At 37.6% G+C, this 13,225-nt stretch overlaps 2 protein-coding genes across 2 annotated transcripts in view; one reads left to right on the top strand and one right to left on the bottom strand.

The window, feature by feature from the left end:
* Nucleotides 1–437: 437 nt before the first annotated feature.
* LOC134184581 (uncharacterized) lies at nucleotides 438–2,095 on the bottom strand. The gene is made up of 2 exons (XM_062652316.1): nucleotides 1,895–2,095; nucleotides 438–1,555 (listed from the first exon to the last, which is right to left on the bottom strand). The coding sequence occupies exons 1-2, from the start codon at nucleotides 2,026–2,028 to the stop codon at nucleotides 619–621; spliced, it is 1,071 nt and encodes a 356-aa protein (XP_062508300.1). The 5' UTR covers nucleotides 2,029–2,095; the 3' UTR covers nucleotides 438–618.
* A 186-nt stretch (nucleotides 2,096–2,281) lies between these two features.
* LOC134184139 (fas-binding factor 1-like) overlaps nucleotides 2,282–13,225 on the top strand; it is a 15,184-nt gene continuing 4,240 nt past the window's right edge. Inside the window, exons 1-13 of the mRNA XM_062651752.1 lie at nucleotides 2,282–2,363; nucleotides 2,431–2,511; nucleotides 2,582–2,669; nucleotides 2,732–2,786; nucleotides 5,226–5,282; nucleotides 5,344–5,775; nucleotides 6,515–7,530; nucleotides 8,494–9,022; nucleotides 9,312–9,476; nucleotides 9,753–9,853; nucleotides 11,917–11,964; nucleotides 12,045–12,203; nucleotides 13,070–13,177. Coding sequence (XP_062507736.1) covers nucleotides 2,318–2,363; nucleotides 2,431–2,511; nucleotides 2,582–2,669; nucleotides 2,732–2,786; nucleotides 5,226–5,282; nucleotides 5,344–5,775; nucleotides 6,515–7,530; nucleotides 8,494–9,022; nucleotides 9,312–9,476; nucleotides 9,753–9,853; nucleotides 11,917–11,964; nucleotides 12,045–12,203; nucleotides 13,070–13,177 — 2,885 coding nt within the window. The 5' untranslated portion in view covers nucleotides 2,282–2,317. The remainder of the gene's footprint in view (nucleotides 2,364–2,430; nucleotides 2,512–2,581; nucleotides 2,670–2,731; nucleotides 2,787–5,225; nucleotides 5,283–5,343; nucleotides 5,776–6,514; nucleotides 7,531–8,493; nucleotides 9,023–9,311; nucleotides 9,477–9,752; nucleotides 9,854–11,916; nucleotides 11,965–12,044; nucleotides 12,204–13,069; nucleotides 13,178–13,225) is intronic.

Here is a 13,225-nt window from a genome sequence, read left to right as displayed (position 1 = left end):
CATGGTAGGATAATAGCCAGTGTCGTGTCGATGTCTGTCTTATTCATTTTTGATCATATTCTGTATTGGTCTCATCTCTGAAGCTGTGTAGCAAATAAAACAATTTTTGAATCAATTGAGGTGTAAGAGATACTTATAGCGACGTGTGGTTGTGACAGAGCCGACCATTCCTCTTGATCTATCAGTTCGGATACTTGTTTGTTGATAAGCACTGGAATCACTATGGAAGGACGTACAGTAATAAATCATTAAATATAGCTAGAGAGTGTCACACCGTTGAAACTACAACCTAACAAATGAATTAATCAATCAACGTCATTTGTGTGTGTGTGTGTGTGTGTGTGTGTGTGTGTGTGTGTGTGTGTGTGTGTGTGTGTGTGTGTGTTGCTTTAGAATTACAGATTACATGTAAATTGCTATAGACACAATATGGGATATCCATGTACTCGTACATTCCATGCCAATCAAAACGCACATGACTACTTTAGTAGCTAGATTTCGTACACTTGTATAAACTACTGATATGACTATATGATTAACAGTTTACTACTAAAGTTTAGTTGCATGAGTACGTCACTAAGCCAGCAAATAGAGCTAACATTAAGTTTGTGAGTTTGTTCATATCCTAGTTGTGTTGCTCGGAGTCACTTGAACCATTAGTGGGGGCGGACGTACTACTTCTCCCGTCGGATTGAAGTCTGGCAGCAATGGTGGTGAGCCAGATCGATGTTTACTTCCTCTGCAAATAAAAAGATAAAAGGTGACAAGGAAGATCACAAATAACGATCCACCAGGTAGTCCAAATGCTACGCCATAGAACCAGTTACGAGGAATACATGTCAAGTGAACACTGATGCTCTCACTAGACTGCAAAGTGTCGTTTGTAACGAGTAAAGTAAATTGACTTGATGCATAGTTAAGTGGGAGAGAGCAAGTTGGATTGGCATGACATGTTTTTCCAGACATGGCTGAGATGTTGTACATGGTACGATTGAAGGACAGTGTCATGTTGACGTCCGATCTCACAGACTTGTCGTCTTTGAACAAAAAGTAGTATTCATCTCCAGAACTTACACGAATGAATTCATTACCATTTGTGCCATTCAAACATACACCAGAATATTGGTTGTGATAAAAGGTGTAATATGAGTCGTCGTTCTCGTAGCCATCAAAATTGCCTTTTCCTTTGAACACATACAAGGATATACTTGGCTCAGCACATAATGATACATTAACTTGAGAGCCTCGATTCATGTAGTAAGACCAGTAGATACTTTTACCCTTTGGAGCAATTGTAAAGTTTTCACTCACAGTGAGTGTCTGCCATAGTGTGAGGGGTGGAGTATGAGGAAAAACGTAGAGGTTAATAAACCCATTATTGCTCTTGTCTTCAATTTGAACACCGTCACAGTAGATGGTTGATGCTGCAAGTGGAATTTGGTCTTGAGACGTCATGACTTGATCTTGTGGACTATAATCATCATAGCGCCGAGTTAGCCCTAGACCAAGGATGCAAACCAAGCCTCCAAATGCAAGGCTGCTACTAAATAACAAGCTACAAACAGAAATATAGTCAAATGTTACAATTTGCAAATTTGCTGAACCCTAACTACGAGTGTGCCTAGATGTTTAGTCGTTCTACACTCTAAGGCATGAGTGGCGTTGTTCCATAGCTGGAATAGTACTAGGGTATGCTCTGAAATGCAAACAGACTGAATTTTTGTGCACAAAAGTTGTTTATGCTTTTGCATGACTCTAGGTGGGTGAACCGCATGTAGGCAGTGGTGTGAAACAAACTTGGGCTAGTTTTAGTGACATCGCAATCTAGCCACGCCCCTCCTGAATGTTAATTAATGCTACAGTGCATGTCTTTTTAGTGTGTTTGAAGTGTTACCAGCAATTTTTGCATATTTGTCTTCTCCTGATGGAAGCAGCCGTTTGAGAATAGGTTCCGTAATTGCGGTGGTGGCCGTTTTGACGGTTGTCGCCATGCGATGCATCTCCTGGCGCAGGAAGAGTATCAGCCATCTCTGAAAGTAGGCACAGTCGCTATCCTGCCACTGATTTGTATTACGTGTACCAGCCGTCTAGTCTCAGTGTCACGTGCGACACCCTATGGGCGGGACATATGGACGCAACAAAAATATCACTGCATTACAAAAAACTTTTTTATTCTCTTTTAATTAAACTAAACGACTTTTTGTACTTTTTAAAAAATTTTAAAATTTGTATACTTGTACCAAAAAATAGAGTTTAGTATTGCAGATACGATTTGCGCATGCGCAAGTGTTGCTGAGTGATTGCTAGACATTGATTTATGAACGGTCAGTTTCCAGAGTTCGGATCCGGCTCTCTGACGTCCGGTATTATTTTTCCACCGTCACCTCTCGAAACATACACTCACAGACGGTCTTTTTTCCTCATCTGCAGCGAGAGCACGCAACGTTTCACTCAACTTCGATCTGGGATCTCTGCTGGGCGACGAGAAATCGTCGCGACCCTCATCGTCAGGTACAAATTGGTTTTATTTTTGCGTTGTGCTAAGTTTTCTCGAATGAGATGCCCGCGAATTTGAATGCAGCGGCCAAATCTGTGAGGTCTGCGCCTAGAAGTCAAAATCCGAAGTCCCGGATACGAACCGGTGGAGAGAAAAAGCGCGTGTCGTTAAGGTCGTCGCTGCCCTCGTATGTCGCACTGCGTAGTTGCGAGTTGTTTCTATGTGTATCGACAGGCAGGACGATGATTTTGACGCCCATCTAGCCACAGAAGCGGGAAGAAATGACGACGTAAGCAACAATCTTTTGTCATTCTAACTGTAGAACAGTAGACTGTAGGTTACTATTACTGTCAGTACGAGCGTACTTTTAGTAATGACTCTGTTAGGTATTTTGTTGTGTATTATTTGATTTCTAATTTTATTTATTTTTTGTTAATTTTGTTTATCTTTGTTTGTTTATATTTTATTTATTTATATTTTTGTTTATTTTTATTATTTGTTTATTTATATTTTTTATTTTTTATTATTTATTTATATTTTTGTTTATTTTTTATTATTTGTTTATTTATATTTTTATTTCTTATTTCTTGTTTATTTATATGTTCTATTTTTATTATTTTTTATTTATATTTTTATTATTTATATTTATATTTTTATTATTTTTTATTATTTATTTATTTGTATTTTTTTTATTATTTATTTATTTATATTTTTTATTATTTTTATTATTTGTTTATTTACATTTTTGTTTATTTATTTATATTTTTATTATTTTTTATTATTTGTTTATTTATATTTTTGTTTATTTTTTTATTATTTATTTATTTTTATTTTTATTATTTATTTATATTTTTATTATTTTTTATTATTTATTTATTTATATTTTTGCTTATTTATTTATATTTTCATTATTTTTTATTATTTGTTTATTTATATTTTTGTTTATTTTTTTATTTTTTTTATTATTTTTTATTATTTATTTATATTTTTTATTATTTATTTATTATTTATTTATTTATATTTTTATTATTTATTTTTTATTTTTTTTATTATTTTTTATTATTTATTTATATTTTTTATTATTTATTTATTATTTATTTATTTATATTTTTATTATTTATTTTTTATATTTTTTATTATTTTTTATTATTTATTTATATTTTTTATTATTTTTTATTTATTTATTTATATTCTTATTATTTATTTATTTATATTTTTATTATTTATTTATTTTTATTTTTATTATTTATTTATATTTTTATTATTTTTAATTATTTGTTTATTTATATTTTATTTATTATTTTTTTCTTACACAACTACAAGTCCCAAAAGTGACTGTCACTACAATCCAAAGACAACCTTTCTAAGACCATTCTAGCATTGTACAACCAAAGTTTAGTGGAAAGTCGCTGATGTAAATTGCAAACTGACTGACTGATAGAGATGTTGTTCTGAAAAGAAGCTCTTCTGGCAATGGTCTTTGCCAGATCTGTCTACCTGTTCATCTGTCTGTCTGTCTGTCTGACTGTTTGTCTATCTGTCTGTCCATCTGTCTGTCTGTCTGTCTTGTCTGTCTGACTTGACTTTTTGTCTAGCTGTCTGTCTGTTAGTCTGTCTGTCTGTCTGTCTCCCTCTTCACCTCCCGGTCTAGATGGGTGGTGTAGTACATATCACTGATGTAATACTCATATGACATCATTGGGTGTCAGGTGATAGTGGATTTGGCATCAGTGTTGGGCGATATTACAATATACCGCCTTTTGACGATATTTTGAGGGCTCAGTCGGTTTCACAAGTACCAACGTGATATATCGCACTAACCTATGGGTATCCAAGGGTGTTACGTGATTGTCGGGCAAACAGCCCTGTCTACGGTACGTTCACTACTGTAGACGACTGTCCGGAATCAATGCCAGCATCATGTCGTCAGAACTTGGTGTAAAAGCAAACGTGACATCGCCAGTTTGGCAGTACATGGGTCTGAGAGCAACGAAGACGGCAAGCCCAAAATGACTGACACAACGATACGTTGCGTCTATCATAGGAAAGTCTATTACAAAAGCAGCAGTACAAGTAACATGATTAGACCATTTACATCCGGTTGACTACAGCAAGATCAATGAAAGAAAATGCTGTTGAAAAGGAAAGTTATGTTGATGGTTAAGCCAAAGGAAGCTAGGTGACAAGTTTGCAGCCACTAGCAACTACAGCCGAGTTGTTCTTTCCCCAGGTAGAAAGAGCTGACGGATACTGTAACGTACTGCATGGCTAAGAACATGCTACCATTACGAAGCGTGGAAATGCTGGGATTCAAACAAATGTTAGCCGTTTTTTGTTAGTGTTTTTGTCCAGAAACCTCTAGCGCAACTGAAGGTAAACGTTATGTATGTGAGATGATGAGCATTTTTGCAAGATTAATAGAGTTATTGTGAGGATACTGAGTTGCAAATTTGGTGTTGCAAATAGGCAATATCGTTATATATATCGTTGAATAGCTGACAAACACATCTTGGGTGAAGTTTCTGATATTGCCCAACACTGTTTTGCATCCAGTAATCAGTCGGCCAGTTGATGGGGCTTGATGTTCGTATTTCATTAGCAACATTTCTATGTGTCTTCTGTTATTGTAGGGGCATTAATTATTATGTTTAATTAATTTGTGTTTTATCTGCATCTTGTGCTTGTCATTTGTCTATCATTTCATTTCCCTGAATCTTGCGGCTTGCAGGAAGACGTGGAACGCGTAACAGAAGAGGACGCCTTGAAAATGGGCAGCAGCCTGGCAGTCAGTTTGTCAATTGTTTTCCAAACTTGACAAATATGGTAATCATTGATATTTACATCAGGACATGGATGATCTCGATGACAGCCTGTTCAGCAGTTCTCTTAGTCGCAGCAGCCGTCAGTCACGAAGAACGAAGCGACGAGAAACCACAAAGTCTGCGGAGTCTGCATCAGCAAAGCAACTGGAGGATAAGCCTGCTGTTGTTGAGGTGGAAAGAAAGCAGCAGCCAAAGGCTAACGAAAAGAAATCGACTGGATCATTGTTTGATGATATTGACGATCCGTTTGCTGGAATTTTGTCATCAGATGAGGAAGAGAAAGATACGCACAGAAGTCGGTCTGGTGCCGGTGGAAAGCGTAGTGTGGTGGATGGTAGACGGGATGCAGTGGGAGAGAAGGAACAAGTGAGAAATGAGGAGGTGATACACGAGGATGCGACTAGCAAACAACAGTCTTCGTCGTTGCTTAGTCAGATGAGTCCCAAGTTGCGACGGGTAAATTGTGAAATCGTTTTGTGCTTGTTTTACTCTCTTTCATGATTGTTCTTCCATCTGTCTGTGTGTCTGTTTGTCTATCTGTCTGTCTGTTTGTGTATCTGTCTATCTGTTTATCTGTGTGTCTGTTTGTCTGTCTGTCTATCTATCTATCTGTCTGTCTATCTATCTGTCTGTCATTTGTCTGTCTGTCTGTCTATCTATCTGTCTGTATGTTCATTTGTTTGTCTGTCTGTTGGTCTGTCTGTCTATCTGTCTGTCTGTCTGTTTGCCTGTCTATCTGTCTGTATATTTGTTTTCTTGTCTGTCTGTCTGTTTGCCTGTCTGTCTGTCTGTCTGTCTGTCTGTTTGTCTGTATGTATGTTCATTTGTCTGTCTGTCGGTTTGTCTATCTGTCTGTTTGCCTGTCTATTTGTCTGTATATTCATTTGCCTGTCTGTCTGTCTGTGTGTCTCTTTATCTGTCTGTATGTTCATTTGTCTATCTGTCGGTTAGTCTATCTGTCTACTGTTATTGTTTTGCATAAAGTTAGCGCTTGTTATCAGTAGAGTAAGCGTTCAAATAAAACAATCTGTCTGTCTGTCTGTTTGTATGTCTGTCTGTCTGTTTGTCTGTCTGCCTGTATGTCTGTCTGTCTATCTGTTTGTTTGTTAATCTATCTGTCTGTATGTCTATGTTGTCCATTTGTATGTCAAATCTCCAGTAGATTTTAATATGTATAATCTGTTTGTCTTCTCAGGCTGCTTTAGGCGATTCAGAAGCCACGACCTCTTCAAACGTTCCAAACCTTCCAAACGAACCGCTTCAACACAATCCACCAACATCCAAACCTGATCAACACATCTCATCCCCCACAGCACAACATTCACAACCTCGTTCTTCCACGATTATAAACACAAACCCAAAGGTGACCGACGATCCCTTCAGTGACAACGACGACGACGACTTGTTGGGTGATCTCGGATTTGACAGCAGCCCACCCACACAGACCAAACCAAAAGACACAAACCAAGACGGCAAACGATTCAGTGACATATTAGGAAAGTCATCAAGATTTGATGAACTAATGGGAAAGACTGACGACAACACAGCAACAACAGACTCGACGCGAACAAACCAAATTGAAAGGCCTCGCACGCGTGGTAAGAGCGAGTTAGATGCCGAACCCGGAGAAGCCGACGACGTTCATTTCGGTGGTTATACACCATCGTTTGGTGCTCCCAGCAGATCTCGTCAACAAGGATCAAGCAAACGGCAGAGACCTAGCACTGCTCCGTCTGCAAGCGCTAAATCAAAATCGGTTCGGTTTGCCGACGAGTTGGGATTAGAACTGGATGACGAGGATGCTGCTGATCATGTCACTAGAGATAGGCCGTCTTCGTCTCCTGCTCAAGTGACAGGCAAGGGTCGTCGACGAGAAGTCGATGTTGTGACGTTTGATGGTCACGAAGGCAACACTGAGTTAGGAGCCGGGGGTGTGACTAAGACAGAGACGAAGGACAGAGAGCGTGACACGTCTATGTTAATGAATCGTGGAGGTATGTCTTCTGTGAGTCATAAGACTGCTGAGAACGAGGTGTTGACGTTGGCTGAAAGAGATAGTGAGGTTAGTGAAGGGAGAGACACGGTGGATGGTGTTGGTCGAAGGTTGGAGAGTGCGGTTGACGATGGTGACTTGTTTGGTGGTGATATGGGATTGGGCTTGTCATCTGGAGAACGTCCTCTCATGGGACGGAGAAGGCAACAAGAGGAAAAGTATGGCAGGCATGAAGCTAGCGCACGAGTTAGGCTGATAAATAGACAGGCAGACAGTCTGGCAAGGATTCGAGTGGGCAGACAGGCAGACAGATGGACAGGCAGACAGTTGGACAGACAGACAGATGGATGGACAGACTGATAGACAGAAAGACAGATGGACAGACTGATGGACAGGTGGACATATTGACAGACTGACAGATGGACAGACAGATAGACAGACTGATAGACAGACAGACTGATGGACAGACAGACAGATGGATGGACAGATGGACAGATAGACAGATGAACAGACTGATGGATAGACAGATGGACAGACACACAGATGGACAGACTGACAGACAGATTAACAGATTACTTTAAATTCGTGCACATCAACAGAAACACAGATGAGAACACTCTGTGGATCATTAATCTATTGTGTTGTCTATACTTCTTGTTGCACGTGAGCATGTTATGAATTAGACTAATTAATTAAATAATAAAAATTAATAATTAATTAATAATAGATTAATAAATGTTATTGCATAATTAAATTTTAAAATAATAAAAATTAATTAATTAATTAATTAATAATATAGATTAATTAAAGTTTATTGTAATTATTAAATTTTATAATAATAAAAATTAATTAATTAATTAATAATATAGATTAATTAAAGTTTATTGTAATTATTAAATTTAAAATAATAAAAATTAATTAGTAACAGATTAATTAATTAATTTTAATGCATAATCAAATTTTGAAATAATAAATTGATAATTACAAGCAACTAGACACACACACACACACACACACACACACACACACACACACACACACACACACACACACACACACACACACACACACACACACACACACACACACATACCAATACAAGAGATCAACCATTTACACATTGCCTAATACAAGACGAGACACACTGACAACAACTCACCCAATCAATTCGCTTGTTGCAGGCCTCTGTTTCCATGGCAATCGCCAACATCACGACGACAAGGCCGGAGACAGCCGGGCACAGCACTGAGCATACCAGAAGACACAACCAGCAATGCAATCAACAACAACAACAACACGACAGTCAAACACATGCCGAGTGCACCAACACAACCCACCGATCCAATTCCTTACCAAGAACCTCAACCTCTTGCAACGACAGGAAATGAGGTTACAGGCTTCATGAACAGCATCATATCCACACAGCCTCAACTCGTGCCGGTTGTGTCGCCTGCAGTTACCTCATCTGGTGGTCACCAACATTCCGATGTCTCACAACAGTCTTTGACTTTGCTGCAGTCGCATCCCACATTGACCGGTGTTCTTCCGAGTCAGTTGACGACGAGGGATTTGTCGGTGTCAGGTGTGGCTTTGTCATTGTCTCATGCCGAGGCGAGTGCAGTTGCGATCGCTAATGCTAATGCTGAAGGAAGGCAGGCCGTGTTGAGGGAAGAGATAGAGAAGTTGAGGAGTGAAGTGAACACGTTGAAGGTATGTTTTGATTCGATTGTGTGTGTGTGTGTGTGTGTGTGTGTGTGTGTGTGTGTGTGTTTGGTGTGTGTGTGTGTGTGTGTGTGTGTGTGTGTGTGTGTGTTTGGTGTGTGTGTGTGTGTGTGTGTGTGTGTGTTTGGTGTGTGTGTGTGTGTGTGTGTGTGTGTGTGTGTGTGTGTGTGTGTGTGGTGTGTTTGATGTGTGTGTGTGTGTGTGTGTGTGTGTGTGTGTGTGTGTGTGTGTGTGTGTGTGTGTTACTTGGTGTCTTGATTCCCATCTTGCTGATCAGGCCAAAATCAACGATCTTGAAGACCAATGTTCTCACCACGAAAAAGAGTGGCAAACATTGCAAAAAGAGAAAGATTTGTTGTCTCAAAAACTTGAGGAAAAAGAGGAGCAAGCCCAGAAAGACAGTCGAGAGAAGAAACTTCAAGAAACAGAATTTGAAACTAAGGTTCATCGTGTACATCAATATTATTGTGTTGGACTTGTTTACGTTTGTTTACATTTGTGTTTACATTTGTTTACATATGTTTACATTTGTTTACATTTGTGTACATTTGTTTACATTTGTGTTTACATTTGTGTTTACATTTGTTTACATTTTTACATTTGTTTACATTTGTTTACATTTGTGTTTACATTTTTGCATTTGTTTATGTTTGTTTACATTTGTTTACATTTTTACATTTGTTTATGTTTGTTTACATTTGTTTGTAACTTGTGATAGATACACATTGCCGAAGTGGCAAAGAAGCAACTTCAGGATGCGCTGATAGCTGCGACGGACAGGCACAAGCAAGAGCTGGAAAATTTAGAAACAGTTACGAGGTCAGTGTCTATGATTTCTAATGCATGCATGTACATAATACACTTGCATATCTGCATGTGTTTGCTCTGTCTGCCAATACATGTTTCTTACCTTAGCACTTCAATTCTGAGTCGTGTGTGTGTTTGTGTGTGTGTGTGTGTGTGTGTGTGTGTGTGTGTGTGTGTGTGTGTCCTGTTTGGCTGTTTATCTGTTGTCTATCTATCTGTCTGTCTGTCTGTCTGTCTGTCTGTCTGTCTGTCAATGGTAGTATATTTTCATAAATCAAGTTAGATACAATCACAAGCAAAGGCTAAGTACAGTTCACATTGTCCAACTGCTAACAACACGCAAATTAAGTAAAGTAAAGGGACACAGATGTCCCTGTTCAACAAAAACTAGCTTACCTCATCCAAGTCAGAGCACTCCCGGATTCTTGTGTCAAATCAATAAACTCCTAACCACAAAAAGTAATGTTGCACAGTTTTGATCAGTAGAGAACAGCATGCCAAGTTGTGAATAGAATATATTAATTATTATTGTCACCACTTGAGAGTTGTTTGAGTTGTTTGATAAACAAACAGGTTGAACGACAGATTGAGAATGTTCACTAGCCGTTGTTTCAAATGGGCTCTTTAATCAGAAAGCACATATGATCGTGAGCTAGAAAACAATGTGGACATCGTGACTCTATAGATGTCACTTTACCAACAAGTCACTGTCACTGGATGAATCTTGCTTTGTGTCCTGAGCAAACTCCCTGAAAGTATAACCATAAATGTGCATGGTAAAATGTCACTCATCCACACACTTTAATTAACGACTCCATGTTCATAGCTCTGAATATTATAAATACTTGATTTACTTACAATACCACACACATAGAATGTTTCCAGACATGTATCCTCTGTATACTGATGCCAAAACACCCAAAAATCCCTGTTCTGAGTATTTAATTAATGCTACCACGTGTACAGAAACCAAAACCATTTTTGTTGTTTTTCAGAATTACAAAACAAAACTATCACTGTTACTTATTGAATCAACACAACTTCCGGTTTATACTTTGGGGGGAACGCCTAATTAAAAGTTGTGCCTTTACACGGTTTAATTTAATTTTTAAAATTTAAATTGTGGAGTACAATTTTCTTGGACGGAGATGACTTCGTGTACTTAATTTTATCGGGGAAAAATCAATTTGACCTCAGAAATTCATTTGCCCCAAACTGGGCCCTACTACCGTAACCCTAACCCTAACTAGGTTATTAACCCTAACTAGGTTATTTGTTTCAGGTAAACTAAAACTTTTCTGTGTGCCTGTCTGTTTGTTGTCTGTTTGTGTGTGACTGTCTGTGCTGTCTGTATGTTTTGTTGTCTGTCCTGTCTATCTGTCTGTTCTGTTTGTCTGTCTGTCTGTTTTGTGTCTGTCTGTTTGGTTGTGTGTCTCTGTGTTTGTCGTCTGTTTGTGTGTCTGTCTGTTTGTCGTCTGTTTGTGTGTCTGTCTGTTTGTGTGTTTGTTGTCTTTTTGTGTCTGTCTGTTTGTTGTCTGTTTGTGTGTCTGTCTGTTTGTTCGTTGTCTGTCTGTCTGTTTGTTGTCTGTCTCTGTGTCTATCTGTCTGTTTGTGTGTCTGTCTGTCTGTTTGTCATGTCTGGTGGTCATGTCTGTTTGTCTGTCTGTCATGTCTGTCTACATGTCCAGATGCTCGCCTGTTTGTGTTGGTTGGGTGGCTGAATGACAGCCACTTGTCTCAATTGTTTAATTAATTAACAACAATATGACTTTGAGTTACTACAACACTCAATACAATCACCTCGTTTACGTCGGCAAGAAACGAGCATCAGTGGGCAACAAAGAAAACCAAAAACCGGAACAAAATTTAAGCCACTGATACTGCAACGACTTACACATTTCTTTAACCAACAAATACACTGAATGGTGTTGTAAGTTAGTACAGCGTAATGGGATGGTGTCAGTGATGTGTACTGGAAATGATTGTTGCCATTTGATTCACCCATTAGATGCACACACTGTTGTGTCTCCCTTCATTGACAGTCACCTCTTACCCATTTACTATTGCTCTCTTAGTTCCCGAATCAAGTCTATCGAAGAATCATTTGAAAGACAAGAATCAAGGTACATGTTGTTCGTGTGTGTGTGTGTGTGTGTGTGTGTGTGTGTGTGTGTGTGTGTGTGTGCTAATATGTGTGTTGAAGGCTACGCAACGAAATTGAGAAACAAGCGACCGAACACAACAGGAAAGTGATCGAACTGGAGAAGGGGAAGTCAAGTGTAGTGACAACGTATGAGAGAAAGCTGGCCGATGCTGATAGGGAACATATGGAGGCGATCGAGAGACTCAAGGAAACCCATAGGTATTATTGATATCAACTTGTGTTACTATGATTTCTAGGTTATGTGATGGTAGTGTGTCACCCTTCACATCTATCAAACGTTTCCACACACAATGCCATTGGCTTACTGTACTCGCTTGATTATTACCCAAATGCTCAAGTAAGCCCCCAGTCCCAACCTTGGCCAAAGCTTGAAGATTTTTACATCTTATACTTGACCTTTGGTGTGGGGTGGGGTAATAATCAAGGGAGTACGGTAAATCTATATTTTGAATGCATGTTTTGATGTCAGCTAATAATAATATATTTATTTATAATTTTTTTATTTATAATTTATGTTTTATTTTCATTTTTATATATTTTACTTTTTAATTTTTTAATTTATATTTTTTATTTTACAGAATTTTAATTTTTTAATTTGTATTTTTTAATTTTTTATAATTTTTGAAGAATAATTTTTGTAAACTTTTTTCAATTTGTTTTAACTTATTTTTAGAATTTTTAAAAAAATTAATTTTTAGAATTTTTGTATAATTTTATATTTTATAGAATTTTTAATTTAACATCTTTGTAATTTTGTACAATTTTTTTGTAATTTGTTTTTTATTTTTATTTTTTTTTAAAAATTTATTGTTTCTAAATTCTTTTCTAATCTTTGTTTTTGTATTCTTTTATAAAACATAAAAATTTAATATTTTATAAAAAGTAACAAAAACTGTACAAAAATTTAAAAAATAAATGTTTAAAAAATAATTAATTGCAACTACCATCTATTCTCTTCAATTCAGACAATCTGAAAGGCACGCAAAAATAGTTATGTTACATGATCATAGCATGTGAGTGTACTGCAAGGTCATTCTATTGTGTGACACGTATGTTGAATTTAGAAGTCTAATCGAAGAGCTAAAAATTGAGCACGACAAGGACAAGAATCGTCAACATAAACTACACGAACACGAGTTGACTGCCGTCGCACAGGCTCACTCACACACCAGGTGTGTGTGTGTGTGTGTGTGTGTGTGTGTGTGTGTGTGTGTGTGTGT

The sequence above is a fragment of the Corticium candelabrum genome, chromosome 9 (assembly GCF_963422355.1).
Source record: "Corticium candelabrum chromosome 9, ooCorCand1.1, whole genome shotgun sequence".
Taxonomy (NCBI): domain Eukaryota; kingdom Metazoa; phylum Porifera; class Homoscleromorpha; order Homosclerophorida; family Plakinidae; genus Corticium; species Corticium candelabrum.
The sequence above is the reverse complement of the archived record's forward strand: the minus strand, read 5'-3'. Positions and strand labels throughout refer to the sequence as shown.

Coding starts and splice junctions, on each gene's coding strand:
- LOC134184581 (XM_062652316.1), bottom strand. CDS start 2,028: ATGGCTGATACTCTTCCTGCGCCAGGAGATGCATCGCATGGCGACAAC. Junction 1,556..1,894: donor CAAATATGCAAAAATTGCTG/GTAACACTTCAA, acceptor TTCTGTTTGTAG/CTTGTTATTTAGTAGCAGCC.